Source organism: Brienomyrus brachyistius, unplaced genomic scaffold (genome assembly GCF_023856365.1).
Source record: "Brienomyrus brachyistius isolate T26 unplaced genomic scaffold, BBRACH_0.4 scaffold45, whole genome shotgun sequence".
In the NCBI taxonomy this organism is placed as follows: Eukaryota; Metazoa; Chordata; class Actinopteri; order Osteoglossiformes; family Mormyridae; genus Brienomyrus; species Brienomyrus brachyistius.
The window spans coordinates 1,792,946-1,808,732 of NW_026042320.1; the positions used below are offsets into that span (position 1 = coordinate 1,792,946).

A 15,787-nucleotide genomic window follows, 5' to 3' on the forward strand; every position below is an offset into this window, starting at 1 on the left:
CTTGGACCCTCTGGGCTGCCTTCACCTGCATTGAGGCAGCTGTTACGTTTGCTGTCATTACATTCAGCCCAAAATATCAAAGTACAGGATTTAAGATTTGAATTAGTAACAGGACCGTGGGAAACAAAACATATATGTTATTGATCCCACGAAGAAAGTTTTCAATTTTCTCCTTCTTTCAGTTCTTAAATAACGTGTCAGTTCTTGCTCTGGTTGGTTGGGATTTACCATTTTAACATTGTAGCAGTTCCTAGGCAATACACAGACAAATTCTTTTTTTTAGGATGGAATTGTTATGCTGTAAACGATTACCTTCACGTTTCAACAAAGGTACTTGCTTTTGATATATAATTTTTTGTACATGTGTACTCTGGTCATACCCCTTGTACATATGGATTGCATGGAAGGACAGTCACTGCAGTCACCTATACTCTCCCTGTCTGCTTTTCTCATTTAAGTGTTGAAACGGCAAAAGAAGATGGACCTTTTGTAGAAATTTCCAGCCAGAGACTTGGTTCCTATATGAAGAGAATATTTAATTTTAATTCAGGCTAAGAAACTACGGAAAACCAGCTCTGCATGTGATCTCCCCTTTACTGCACAAGGAGGGCACACACATCAACAATTAGCAATGCAGCAAAATACAGATGAACAATTTCTCACAGTTTCAGAATAAATCAGATTTCTCTGTAATTCAGAGATTGTCTAAGACTAGATCATTTTCTGCACTTGAACCTAATTTCAAGATAAATGACACCTGGGTCTATTAAAAGAAGGTGATGCTGCCTGACCCACCAACCAAGGCTGGGAGGAAAGGGAGGAATACTAGTCAAAGGAAGGAAGAAAAGCAGCCCACCCTATCTCATGGTCATGGATACAAAAGTCAGGGAGTGTTACGAAGAAGACACCACACTTAAGACCATTGGTTTTATGCACTGAATTACACCAGATAGAGTTTTTGCATTCTAGCTGTGTTACGTAACATTCCTCAGCCTTCATTTGTTTCCACAGAATGCAGGACATAATTTAGGGTGCCAAACAAGACAGCGGAACTGCAGTATAGCCAATTATTTGTTTCAGTAGTTTTATAACAACTCGAACATAAAATGTTTGTTTTTCTTAGATAAAAGTCCAGTTGAAACAGACTTTATTTTTAAAAGTTAGATTGGATTTAAGAGATGGAACATGTTGCTTGTGTTAATACTGCTTTGATTTTGAGGATGAAGTCTGAAGTGTAGGTGACGTGTAACAGGTTGTTATTTTACTTTTAATTTATAATTATACAAGATTCTGTTTTCCTTCTTCTGTCTCACCTGATGGGTACAATATCCTTTAAACTTTCCCATGATGCTTTTGTCCTGCATCGCCCCTCCCTCTGTCTTTTCCCCTTTATAAGGGTCCCGACCTCATTTCCTCTTCCCTTTGGTGTATTGCACACGTGGGAAGAGGTGAGGATCTAGTGGCAGGGTCCCCCGAGTTAGTAAATCAATTGTATAATTATGACCCATATATTATATATTATATTTGATTTATTATTCATCATAAGCAGGGGATAGAAAACACATCTATACATAAGTATATACATTGTTTTACTTTGAGCAGAGAGAGCAAGAGGGCCAGAGCATATGAAGTTTACCCCTTTCCTTATTGTTCCCAACAGGTTCAATAAAATCCGGGAACGACAACGACATCTGTAATATCCCTTCCTCCTGCACCCCACACACACCTGATAACACCCCAAAACACAATGCAGAGTATAGGCAGGGAATGACCGGTTACATAGGTACACTAGTGCGGCTTGTAAATATGCCCTTAATTTATGCCTGAATATCCCTCCCATATAGTGGCTGACCACATATCATGTGAAAGACCCGGAGAGAGTGAGTGTATATATATATGTATGATGTGCATGTGAGAGACACCATCGGAAGTCCGGTTCAGTTCCTCAGAGGCACTACTATGGAGGCGCTTACAGTAATAAACTTGCTGACCGCAAAAACTGGCACTATGATGGAAGTTATGCAGAAGTGCAGAGTAGATGGAATAATTTTTGTACCTCAATAAGATTGTATACCTTTTGCCTGTGTCTCCAGCCAGTGCCGGGGGTGAAACGCACCTGCAATTATCAGCGGGATAACATTATCATTCTTTTTATTCTGTGGAAAATGAAAGACCAATTTGCTGGCCAGATTTATTTATGAATCATAAACATGTTGTGGGCTATATAAGTAAAGTCAGGGCTCTCAAGTCTTATGCATTGACTGTGAGACACTTGCATTTCAACCAGTTCACATGCTCACGCGCCGCACCTTATGTTTGTCAAGCTGAGAAGTAAGGGTTAGGGTTATAATTATCAATAAATAATGTACTTCCCTGTGAAACAATGATGCTGGATGTTTATTTGCATATCATGATATGGTGCAGCCTTTTAATAGGTTTCTGTTTTTCTGTTAATCCATTCATGGTGTTGAATAAGTCAGCAAGCATAAGTGTAAGGCTAGTGAGTGACTGGTGTTTTCGGGGGAGACTCCCTAGAGCTGGAGAGAAATACCTTAAGGCACGGGATGAAAAATCCCAAATCTTCCAGGAAAAATGTCAGCATTATATGTATTTGCCACACAGAACAGAACAAAAAATTCCTTAGGGAATCACTCGCCTACCATAGTCACTATACTACTCAGAACGCCTGGCAGCCACCAAATCAAACATAGGAAAAGGTCCGGATTTATAGCGTTAGAATGTGGTAGAAACTAATATCCATAACGTACCATCCTAGAACACACTGTGTTCTAAAATTTAAGCCCAATTAAAATCTGAATATTAAATGAGGAAAATAATTTGATTTGTTCTTCTATCTTAAGTTGTGGTCTAAAAGCAGTAAGACCACCATCCATTATACCTGCTTTGGGGAAAATGCACTCCTGTAGCCACTAGGGGAGCTCTCACCTCTTCTGGGCCCAGCTAAATAATTATGTTACGCATTCTAACAAGCTTTATTATCTGTGTCAATAAGCCCTGCTTTTACACTAACACTCCTGCTGAGAGGCTAGTTTGATTACCAGTCTTGCCCTTGTCATTAGGAACACATGAGAATTTGCGCAGTGCTGTTTCGCAGTGGATTCTCACTGGTTTTCCCCATGACTGGTACGATACATTTTATTCAGTTTCATACCACAGGTTATTGCAAGAGGGATCAATTGGTTTACTTTTATACTGGTGCAAGGAAACTATTACTATGATGGTGGGTTATCAAACACAGTAGCTGGCTACCTCAGACATAAGACGCCCATTATGTACCTGTGTGTCACCTATATGGGCTTGGAATCTGTATATCAATTGAAATAATTATTCATAGCCCAGATAGCATCATATTATTGTTTCAGCGTTGAAGTATAGTTAAATGCATTGAATTATGGTCAGTGATAAATTATCAGCATTGAAACTGAATTGATTTTTGGTCAGATGTTCAATATTGAAAAATTAATGGTGGCGAAACCTTGATATAAAGTGACTTTTTCAACATTGAAAATAAGATGCTGAGTTAACATCAATATTATTGAAAATAAAAATGGAAAAATGAATTTATGGGGGGCGGCATGATGGTGCAGTGGTTAGCACTGTTGCCTCACACCTCTGGGACCCGGGTTTGAGTCTCTGCCTGGGTCACGTGTGTGGAGTTTGCATGTTCTCCCCATGTCGTCGTGAGGTTTCCTCCGGGTACTCTGGTTTCCCCCCACAGTCAAAAAACATGCTGAGGCTAATTGCAGTTACTAAATTGCCCGTAGGTGTGTGTGTGAGAGTGACTGGTGTGTGAGTGTGCCCTGCAATGGGCTGGCCCCCCATCCTGGGTTGTTCCCTGCCTCGTGCCCATTGCTTCCAGGATAGGCTCCGGACCCCCCCACGACCCAGTAGGATAAGCGGTTTGGAAAATGGATGGATGGATGGATGTGCACCAAAGCACACACGTTTTTTTCTGGTGGCTTAAACACATTTTTGTAACTACTGGCTATTTTGCAAAAACTCTGCACACAAATAAAAAAACCACCAAATCTGCAAAACATTGTAGGTCTCTTGCAAAAGCTAATAAATCTTGCTTAACTCTTCAAACCTTTGGAAAAATTGTATTTTTGTACCAATCAGTTAACACAAACCATCATCTTAATAAGCACACAATGTGCCAACTACACACTGATGGTAGGAATGGAAAACACATCTGGCTTTTGCTTTCTCTGTGCACGAGGTATGTCAATTTGAGGTCATACTTTTGTCATAAATAGTTCTGTAAACACAATTCAAGATTCAAATTTCAAGTATGAATGTTTATTCACATGCATCAAAAGAAACATAAGACAACATACAATTTCACTGAGAGAGAGAAAAAAAATCAGTTTTGTCGTCTCTTTGGGTCCAGCCACAGAATTTCATCAACATCACATGCAATGCTTTCTAGTCCAAGGCACCGGGGAAACTCTCCTGGAGTGCCTCATCCAGGCCTGACATGATGCCTGGTCAATATTCTCGCATGCCTCCTCCATTGCCTGTAAAAGAGCCATGCGTTGATGGGGATGACGATCATAGACCTTCCAGCACCAGGCAGAGAAGAATTCTTCAATCGGATTCAAGAATGGAGAGTAAGGCGGGAGGTTGAGTACAGTGAAGAGTGGGCGACTGTAAACCAGTTGCGAACTAAAGCAGTCCTATGGAAACTAATATTGTCCCATATGATGACATAACTGGTCTGTGAACATTAGTGAGCATATGATGTAGGCTGTCCAGGAATGTAATAATGTGTGCAGTGTTACATGGGCCCAGGGTTGCATGATGGTGAACAGCACCGTTCTGACTTATAGCTGCACACATAGTTATGTTACCACCACGCTGTCCTGGGACATTGGTTATGGCACCGTGTCCAGTAATGTTCCTGCCATGCCAACGCGTTCACTGTTCCTTTCAAAAGGGACTCTGTAAATGTGCTTCATCCTGATTCTGTTGCATGCCAGTACACGAGATAATGCAGAGATGCTCACATTGTTCATGTTTTGGGAGGTGGTGTCATCCTCTATTATACGCTGCTGTATTTCTCGTAGCCTAATGGAATTATTTGTGATCACCATATTAACTATATGGGTCTCTCGTTCTTCAGTGAACATTCTTCCTCTGCCCCCAGATTCTGGATGTCTAGCAGGTCTGTAGAGTAACCATTTCAGTTTTTACCTGTACAGCATTGTTGTGTTTCTCATTAGAGTATAATAATAATAATAATACATTTTATTTAAAAGCGCCTTTCAAGACACTCAAGGGCACTGTACACAACAAATGATAAAACAAACATAAAAGCAGATAATTAACATAATCCTTAAAAAACAATCCACAATAAGAAGACAGATTCAAAAAATGGTTATATGGAATAAGCAGTTTTAAACAAGTGAGTTTTGAGTCTAGATTTAAACAGAGGAAGAGAAGTAATGTTTGTAATGTCGGGAGGAAGCGAATTCCAGAGCCGGGGAGCAGAGCAGCAGAAAGCCCTGCTCCCCATAGTGGCAAGACGGTGGGAAGGGACAGAGAGAAGAGAGGAAGAGGATCTGAGGCAGCGAGATGGAATGGCGACCTGAACCAAATCAGACAAATATGGAGGGGAGAGGTGTATAGTACTATTACAAAACGTACTGTGAAGTAACTGTACTAACCGATTCTCATTTGGAACCGTCCTTATGATGCCTGCTACAGCGTAGCGGCTCAGGTCAGGCTGAACCCATTGGCCAGCTTCCCTCAGGGTCATTCCATGGTTGATCACATGATCCACTGTTGTAGCTCTGATGACATCAGTTATTCTATTTCTTCTTACCCTTCCTCCTTCCTCTTCACCTCTTCATCCTCTAAATTCACCTCCTAGTCTTCATTAGTGGTGCAACGGATCACAAAACTAACGGTTCGGATCATATTACGGATTTTGAGTCACGGATCGGATCAATTTTCGGATCAGCAAAAAGGGGAGGAGTCAAATGTAATTTGCTTCTCATTTATTACAAGAACAGTATGGCAAGGAACTTTTGGTTTTATCAAAAATAACTAAAATAAATTACAAAAATAAAACCAAGAAATAACTGAAAAAGCTGAATAAATACAATTTTTAAATAAAATTCTCAATACTTGAATACTTCAATGCAACAATTGAAAAACAACCTGAGAACTGAAAACAGGCCAAACCTTATTGTCATGCCCGGCTCGTCCGCTCCTCGTGTGTGCCACGCCCCCTGATTACCCACGTGTGTTTCCCGAATTGTACCCAGCTGTTTCCGTTTGCTGTCATTCAGTCTGGTGTATTTAAGTCCTGGTCTCCCCTGTTTGCTTTGTCTGTCATTGATGTTAGTTGGCGTTACATGTCTCCTGCTCCTAGTTTGTATATTAAACCCTCGTTAATCCCCGACTTCCGCCTGCCTGCATCCTTCTTGCCCGTTCGCCTCGCACGATCGCCGCTCTGCCCGCGATCGCTAGCGTTATCGTGACAGAATGACAGACCACAAAAAGAAGCGGAGAGGGAGGAAGAGGCTCCCTCAAGAGCCGATCTCTCTCGGCGCCTGCTCGCTCTCCAGGCTTTGGCTTCCGGCGGAGGACGAGAGGGAGGTACCTGCCCTACCTCCAGCCCGGGGGCCGACCACACGCGTCCCCGATCCTGCGTGGAAGTACTGGCTCTCTAGTGAGGACGAGGACGAGGAGCCCTTCCACTACCCGGAGCCAGAAGCCTATCTTCCACCGTCCGTTTTCGCGGACATCGCGCCGCCTCCCGCAACCGCCAGGCGCCAGCGAGGGAGACGGAGGAGAACGGCGATCGCCAGTACGGAGGACCTCCCTCCGTCCCTGCCGGCGGACCCCGCTCCCGTGCGGCCGCCGCTGCCGGCGGACCCCGCTCCCGTGCAGCTGCCGCCGCCGCCTGCGCAGCCGCCTTCGCTGCCGCCGCCACCCGCGGTCCTAGCTGACCGATACTTCACCCTCCAGGGGCTTTATTGGAGGGTGATGGGAGAACCGGCCCCACAGGCCCCCCTGGAGGGGGAAAGACTCGCCGCACAGCTGGGGCAGGACTTCGACTCCTTTACTCCAGAATCCCTTTTTCAGATCTGGAGAAAATGGCTGAGGACCTCCGGAGGCTAATCCAACTCCGGAGAACGCCTGCAGCTCCCGGGCAGGCGCCCCCTCTGCAGCCGCCTGCTGCAGCTCCCGGGCCGGCGCCCCCTCTGCAGCCGCCTGCTGCAGCTCCCGGGCCGGCGCCCCCTCTGCAGCCGCCTGCTGCAGCTCCCGGGCCGGCGCCCCCTCTGCAGCCGCCTGCTGCAGCTTCCGGGCCGGCGCCCCCTCTGCAGCCGCCTGCTGCAGCTCCCGGGCCGGCGCCCCCTCTGCAGCCGCCTGCTGCAGCTCCCGGGCCGGCGCCCCCTCTGCAGCCGCCTGCTGCAGCTCCCGGGCAGGCGCCCCCTCTGCAGCCAGCTCCTGTTCCTGACCGCGCTCCTGTTCCTGACCGCGCTCCTGTTCCTGCAGAGGCGCCCCCTCTGCAGCCGCCTGCTGCAGCTCCCGGGCAGGCGCCCCCTCTGCAGCCAGCTCCTGTTCCTGACCGCGCTCCTGTTCCTGACCGCGCTCCTGTTCCTGCAGAGGCGCCCCCTCTGCAGCCGCCTGCTGCAGCTCCCGGGCCGGCGCCCCCTCTGCAGCCGCCTGCTGCAGCTCCCGTCAGTGCTCCTGTTCCTGACCGCGCTCCTGTTCCTGCAGAGGCGCCCCCTCTGCAGCCGCCTGCTGCAGCTCCAGTTCCTGACCGCGCTCCAGTTCCTGACCGCGCTCCTGTTCCTGCAGAGGCGCCCCCTCTGCAGCCGCCTGCTGCAGCTCCCGGGCCGGCGCCCCCTCTGCAGCCGCCTGCTGCAGCTCCCGGGCCGGCGCCCCCTCTGCAGCCGCCTGCTGCAGCTCCCGGGCCGGCGCCCCCTCTGCAGCCGCCTGCTGCAGCTCCCGTCAGTGCTCCTGTTCCTGACCGCGCTCCTGTTCCTGCAGAGGCGCCCCCTCTGCAGCCGCCTGCTGCAGCTCCAGTTCCTGACCGCGCTCCAGTTCCTGACCGCGCTCCAGTTCCTGCAGAGGCGCCCCCTCTGCAGCCGCCTGCTGCAGCTCCCGGGCAGGCGCCCCCTCTGCAGCCGCCTGCTGCAGCTCCCGGGCCGGCGCCCCCACTGCAGCCACCTCCTGTTCCTGACCGCGCTCTAGTTCCTGACCGCGCTCCAGTTCCTGCAGATTCGCCCCCTCTGCAGCCGCCTGCTGCAGCTCCCGGGCAGGCGCCCCCTCTGCAGCCGCCTGCTGCAGCTCCCGGGCCGGCGCCCCCACTGCAGCCACCTCCAGTTCCTGCAGAGGCGCCCCCTCCGCCTGCTGCAGCTCCAGCTCCTGTCCCTTCTCCCCCAGTGACTTTTTCTCCCTCGTCCCGGCGAACTCGACCCCGACCGGGGGTCATCATGTCTGTGTCCCGTAAAGGGAGGGGACACAGACGCAGGGCTGGGGTCCCGCCCGCCCTGCCCCCTGGCTCGCCCTGCCTCGCCTGCGCTGGGGCTCGGTTGGCGCCTGCGGGTCCTGGCCCTCCGGGTCGGCTGTCGCCTGCGGGTCCCTCTCCGATGCCTCGTCGCCCTGCCTCGCTCCCCCCTCCGGTGCCTGGTCGGTCGCTTGGGGGTTCCCCGACGGCGGCTCCTCGGTTGCCTGCGGGGCCCCTACCTCCGGCCCTCCTCCGGACGTCGCCGCCTGCTGCGGCTCCCCCCTCCTCCGGACCTTCGCCCTGGCCCCTTCCAGCTCCCTCGTCCCCTTCCCTGGTGCTCCCTCCTGCTCCCTCCCTGGCCCCTCCGCGGGTCCCTCGCCCTGTCTCCTCGGCCCCTCCGGGGTCCCCTCCGGCTCCGGCCTCCCGGCCGCCTGCGGCCCCTCCGGCTGCCTCCCGTCGCCCGCTGGGGCTCCCTCGGGCTTCCCCTAGTTCCCCCTCCTTGTCTCCCTACGCCCCTGCCTTTGTCCCGCCTGTCTCTGCCCCTCTGTTTTCTGCTCGCCCTTTCGTTCCGCCCGTCTCTGTTCCTTGTGCCCCGGTGTACCCGCCTTGCACTCCTGGCCCCTTTGTTCCGCCCGTTCCTTCTGTGTCTCCCTTCCTGGTTTGCCTGTCTGCCTTCCCGACCCTCTGTCAGGTTTTGTCTTTTGTCTTGTCCCTCGCTCTGTTTTGTGCCTCGGTCCTGTTCCCTGTCCTGCGTTGATTCTGTTCTTGTTTTTCAGGTCCTGTTTTGCCTCGTCCCGTCCGTCGCCCCCTTCCTTGGCGCGCCCGGAGTAGCGCGCCTTTGGGGGGGGGTTCTGTCATGCCCGGCTCGTCCGCTCCTCGTGTGTGCCACGCCCCCTGATTACCCACGTGTGTTTCCCGAATTGTACCCAGCTGTTTCCGTTTGCTGTCATTCAGTCTGGTGTATTTAAGTCCTGGTCTCCCCTGTTTGCTTTGTCTGTCATTGATGTTAGTTGGCGTTACATGTCTCCTGCTCCTAGTTTGTATATTAAACCCTCGTTAATCCCCGACTTCCGCCTGCCTGCATCCTTCTTGCCCGTTCGCCTCGCACGATCGCCGCTCTGCCCGCGATCGCTAGCGTTATCGTGACACCTTATAATGACAAATTTTTTTTCAAAAAGATGAGGATGTCTACATTCTCTGGGGAGAGAGTAGACCTCTTAGCTGTCACTATGTCACCTGCTGTGGAGAATACCCTCTCACTAGGAACTGAAGTGCCAGGCACAGCAAGGTAGTGTCTTGCCATTTTTGCAATGTGAGTGTATTTACACTCATTGTGTTTTACCACCATCCACTGGCAAACTGCTTGCTGCCCTGTATGATGCTACCTCCTCTTTGATTGTGTTGTAAAAAGTTTTCTCTGTGTCTGACTCTTTCACAAATGTATCCCCAAAAAGCTCTTCTATGGCAGACTTCTTTTGTGGAGGAGATGCATTTGGCCCTGTGTCTTCTTCAGAGGGTGTTGGCTCTGTGGCTTGACCCTGCAGAAAAAATTATTTAACTATATTTCTTGTTATATATTTCATAGGCTGAATATAACATATGCTGGTAATTTTCAAAATTAAGATCAAATATTCACATAAATAATAGTTAAAATATTTTATAACTTAATTATATTAATATTAAATAATATGAATAACTGTATTATTTTTTACCTCTTCAGTAGCCACAATCTCAGTTGTGAGATCAGTGTATGTCTTCTCGCGTAGGGCTGGTTCTATGTGAGTCAGGGACTTGAACCTTGGATCAAGTGCAGTAGATCTGTGAAGATAATCTTGTATTTCAGGGGGGTTGGTGTATCTGGAAATCAGGTCCCCTCTTATGGCAGCCTTAACATCTCTGGTAATGCTGGTGTCTTCCTCATTTGCACACATGGATTGTATAATTCTGGTTTTCAGAGGTAGGATCATGGACACAGATGGTGCATTTTCAGTACTCAATAGGGTTGTGACTGTTTTGAGAGGTTTGAGGAGCTGAAGGACCTCCTCTGCTACTTTCACATCATCATCAGACAAGGTGACAATGTCTCTGATATTTTTTTTCAGTGTCTTTTCTGTCAGTGCAGAGTATACTGCTGCCTGCTGCTCAAGATAGCGCTCCAACATGTCATATGTGGAATTCCATCTTGTAGTGACGTCGTGTATGAGCTTGTGGGCTGGTAGCTGTAGCATTTCTTGCTTTGTTTTAAGGACATGAGCTGCTGTTGTACTTCTGTGGAAAAAAGAAACCACCTTCCTAATCCTCCCAAGAAGGCGATCCATCTGGTTAACTGAGATTCCTCTTTGGCATGCTAAATTTATCACATGTGCAAAGCAAGATATCTGTGGCCCTAGTCCAGCTTCTGTCACTGCATTTACTTGGTTTCTGGCATTATCTGTGGTGACTGGGATATTGCTACATGCATTGTGTCTCTTTAACTTCCACTCAGCTACTGCTTCTATCAGGATTTGCGCTAGATTTGTAATTGTGTGAGTCTCATAGAGGGGGCGTGTCTGTAGCACCGGACTTTGCATCTCCCATCCCGCTGTTATATAATGGGCAGTCACAGTCACGTAGCTTTCGGTAGCTCTTGATGTCCACCCGTCTGTGGTGATCGAAATAGAGGATGCATCTGATAAGTCTGCGACGATTTTGCTTTTTTCCTGTTCGTAAAGTTCAGGCATGACCTTCATGCTGAAATGTGTGCGCGAGGGTATTTCGTACCGTGGCTCAAGCACTTTTAGGAGGTTTTTAAAACCCTTGTTTTCAACAACAGAGTATGGCCTCATGTCTGCCGCGATAAACATCCCGATAGATTTGGTAATAGCTTTAGCCCGCTCTGATTCTGGTGCAAAGTGCTGCTTAAATGCAGCGGTGAGCAGCTGTTGCTGTGGTTGCATCCTGTCTGCACACCGGGGTGATGTCGCTTCAGATGCGTGGCCATACTCCATGTATTGCCACTTTCATACGGCTTTCTCGTGCCACAGTGTCTACACACTGTAACTATTTTGTCCACCACCCTTCTTCCGTCATCATTATATTTTACAGGAAAGCCAAAATGCTCCCATACAAAAGATCTGAATGACGCGGAAGGCTTTTCGAGTTCCTCTGTTCCGCCGCTAGCCATCGTTGTTGACTGAGTCACATGTTCCGCTGACGTAAACACGACTTCTGTGTAATGAATTATTTATTATTTAAGCAATATCAGCAGAAAACACTGTTTTATCTGCGGTTATTTTTTTTTATTTATCTAAAAGTTTAAAAAACTAGTTAATCCGCGGATCACGTGCGTTCCGAACCGTGGGTCGTAATGCGTACGGATCACGGATAAACCGCGATCCGTTGCACCCCTAGTAGTTTCTTAGCCTGAATTAAAATAAAATATTCTCGTCATATAGGAACCAAGTCTCTGGCTGGAAATTTCTACAAAAGGTCCATCTTCTTTTGCCGTATCAACACTTTGACTAGTATTCCTCCCTTTCCTCCCAGCCTTGGTTGGTGGGTCAGGCAGACCCAGGTGTCATTTATCTTGAAATTAGGTTCAAGTGCAGAAAATGATCTAGTCTTAGACAATCTCTGAATTACAGAGAAACCTGATTTATTCTGAAACTGTGAGAAATTGTTCATCTGTATTTTGCTGCATTGCTAATTGTTGATGTGTGTGCCCTCCTTGTGCAGTAAAGGGGAGATCACATGCAGAGCTGGTTTTCTGTAGTTTCTTAGCCTGAATTAAAATAAAATATTCTCTTCATATAGGAACCAAGTCTCTGGCTGGAAATTTCTACAAAAGGTCCATCTTCTTTTGCCGTATCAACACTTAAATGAGAAAAGCAGACAGGGACAGTATAGGTGACAGCAGTGACTGTCCTTCCATGCCATCCATATGTACAAGGGGTATGACCAGAGTACACATGTACAAAAAATTATATATCAAAAGCAAGTACCTTTGTTGAAACGTGAAGGTAATCGTTTACAGCATAACAATTCCATCCTAAAAAAACGAATTTGTCTGTGTATTGCCTAGGAACTGCTACAATGTTAAAATGGTAAATCCCAACCAAACAGAGCAAAAACTGACACGTTATTTAAGAACTGAAAGAAGGAGAAAATTGAAAACTTTCTTCGAGGGATCAATAACATATATGTTTTGTTTCCCACGGTCCTGTTACTAATTCAAATCTTAAATCCTGTACTTTGATATTTTGGGCTGAATGTAATGACAGCAAACGTAACAGCTGCCTCAATGCAGGTGAAGGCAGCCCAGAGGGTCCAAGAGGTCAGTGGTCAATTACTGCATAGGGATCAAATCTGCAATCAGAAAATTACTGCATACATGCCTTTATATTACGGTCAAGCGGAGAGTCAGAGCAGTTTCCATAGAAACAACGTAAACAAACTTTACCGTTTGAAGCACAACAAACTCTGAGTGAAAATGGCGCAGAGGTGAGTAGCTTGTTAGCTCTCCAAAATGTCTTTGAATTCTTCAACTGATGTTGTGCTACTTCGATTATTTAGCCTTTTATACTATAATGACATAGTAAATGTCTATAATACAATAAAAAACATTACATTTTTTTTAATATTACATATTTTTTAACGTCATTTAAAGTGCAGTGGTTTTTATTGCTACTGTGGTTGCTAATATTTAAATAATGACAGACTATTTGGTTAGTAAATTCATCTCAAACATGCTAGTTTAGTAGGGCTTCCCAACCTTTCGATGTCCGCGGATCGGTTTCCGTCGTAGAAAAGTGTCACGGATGGGTAAGACGGCGGTATAATTTGGGGGTTCCCACGCCGAGCGGCGGGAGATTGACGGTGTATACGGACATGCGGGGCTAATGGCGTATTTCCGTACATCAATACGGGCAGCTTTCTTTCCAAAACGGCGCGATCCCCTAATAAACGGGACGGCTGGCTCCTCTACCCCCGGTTGTCTGCCGCCCGGTGCAATACTCCGCGCGGACGGTACCGGAACACCGACCGGAAGTTGGGACCCCCTACTGTACAGGGTGGTAGGTAAATTGTTAAAAAAAATTTGGGCCATTACTTTCGGAGTAGGCTAGATGCTTCTAAGTTTATCATTACATCTATTTACATTGTTACACAGGATTAACACTTTCAAATATTCTTAGCTTGGTTAGTGTTAACTCAGTTCTTGGTAGTATTCATCTGGGTATTCATTTGATGTGGAGCACAGTTGTTTCGTATTTGATTCTAGTTATAATTTGGTGACATTACTGTTTAATATGCTATTGCACTTACAGTATCGTGCATTTTACAGTAGATTGTTTTTGCAATTTTGCTCGCTGTTTATTTTATTCTTTCTTTTTTATATATGTGAACCCTGTAATTATTTATTATAATAATTATAACAATTGTATTTTCTGTATGGTTGAAGAATTTCCAGCTCTTTATTTATTTTATTATCTCTCTTAAGTGCTGGTTAATCTCTCATTTATTCCACAGAGAGCAAATTGAGAGAGCTGATCGATGGACCAACACCCAACACTGGGAAGCCTGGAACCTGTGGGATGAAGTGATCAACTGGGGAGAAGGTGTGGAGGAGTTCTCACCAGTGACACTCCCCACTGTCCAGGCTGGGGGGGTTAAGGGGGGATTGGGGGGGTCTACTGATTTGGGTAAGGGAGGGGAGAGTGTGGGAAAGGATGGTCTGCTAGCCAGCACTAGTATTTCATCTCAAAGTCTTCAGAGTAATTACGGCCTTTCATCTGAAGACTGGGAAATTTATAAAACTTGCTACCTTAACAAAAAAAAGAAAGTCAGGAAGGACCGGACAAGCCGGGGGGAGGGTGAGGTAAGGGGGCAGAGTAGTGAGGAATATGTGGATGTACCAGAGTGGGGAACATTTGAGGGGAAGGCCTCCAGGGTCGTGATGGAGGGGACAGAGGCTGGTATTAGTATGATGGATATGCTAAATGGAGGTGAGGAGAATGTATGTGAGGTGGGAGTGAATGTGGAGGAGGTTAAGGGAGGAGGAGGGAAAAGTACAGGGAATGCTGTGGAATATGTGGTGTCACAAGTAGGCAGAACTTGGCTAGAACCCATCCAGGAGGAAGACCTTGAGGAAGATGAAGAAACAGATGAGGAGCTTCAGGAAGCAGAAGACACAGTGGACAGTTGGCAGTGCATGGCGGCATATGTAGCCAGAATATGGCTGCAGACTTTACAGGAAGATAGACCTGAGGAAAATGAAGAAGCTGATGTGGTATTCCAGCAGGCAGAAGATGCTGATGCTACCACACTGGTCAGGTTTCAGTGTATGGTGGCATCTGAAGACAGATCACAGCTACTGACTATACCAGAAGAAGGACCTGAGGAAGAGGACGAGACTGAAGTGATGAAGACAGATAAAACAAAAGAAGATGCTGATGCTGCCGAGAAGATCTACAGTGAAGAAGAAGTATCATTCCATGTGAATGCCGAAGATCTTTCTGAAGATGATACTGAGAAGAGCCACAAGAAGAAGAAGAAGAAGATGAAGTGGTGCTTCTTCTGCTGTCCCCTGCCCTTCAGAAGAAGTAGCAAGAGGCAGTAATTATAAGGTTGTGAATTCAGGTTTACAAATGACTTAAAGCAGTAATATAACTGCATTATTGACACCTTCACAATGCACTGTAATGCATCCATAAATATATTATAGACATGGGTATAAATATTGAAGAAAAAAAAGCATAACACATTATAGCCATGTTTATTATGGATTAATGGCCGATATAATGTATTATGAAGATATTTATTGTGTATATATAGATCAGAGCATTCATAATGCATTATCAAGATAGCTATAATGTGTTATGCCTTTGTATAAGTATTTACAGCCGTGTTTTTAATACTTTTATAAATGATTTATAAGGCATTAATTGGGTATTTATTTATTTATTTATTAGTTATATGACTGCTTTAAGTAAAGTTAAGTAAAGTGTTTATTTTCTTTTTCTTAGAATACCCGTGTTAGAGCCCTGCATTGGGACTGGGATCCCGCGGGACCCAACGGAAAGTGATACTGTTTAAGTGATAATGTAGCTATAAGATACGATAGGATAAGATATGCTGAGTTAAAATATAAGATAGGCTAAGACGAAATATATTAATATAAGCTAAGTTGAAATATAATAAGATAAGATAGGTTAAGTTATATAAGATAGGCTAAGTTAAAATATAATAAGATAGGTTAAGTTAAGATATGACAAGATAGGCTAAGATAAAATATGATAGGCTAAGTTAACATATGATAAGGTACGC

The 15,787-nt window shown here is 46.4% G+C and overlaps 3 protein-coding genes and 1 pseudogene across 3 annotated transcripts in view; 2 read left to right on the forward strand and 2 right to left on the reverse strand.

Moving 5' to 3' along the window:
• Positions 1-15,787, reverse strand: part of LOC125723043 (cytohesin-2-like) — a 333,559-nt pseudogene that overhangs the window by 121,485 nt on the left and 196,287 nt on the right.
• LOC125723051 (G-protein coupled receptor family C group 5 member B-like) overlaps positions 1-15,787 on the forward strand; it is a 154,705-nt gene that overhangs the window by 100,239 nt on the left and 38,679 nt on the right. The window lies entirely within an intron of this gene.
• Positions 1-15,787, reverse strand: part of LOC125723074 (uncharacterized) — a 205,579-nt gene that overhangs the window by 3,122 nt on the left and 186,670 nt on the right. The gene's annotated exons all lie outside the window — the stretch shown is intronic.
• Positions 14,191-15,776, forward strand: LOC125723079 (uncharacterized). Its single transcript, XM_048999525.1, has 2 exons — positions 14,191-15,087; positions 15,487-15,776. The coding sequence occupies exon 1, from the start codon at positions 14,418-14,420 to the stop codon at positions 15,078-15,080; it is 663 nt and encodes a 220-aa protein (XP_048855482.1). The 5' UTR covers positions 14,191-14,417; the 3' UTR covers positions 15,081-15,087; positions 15,487-15,776.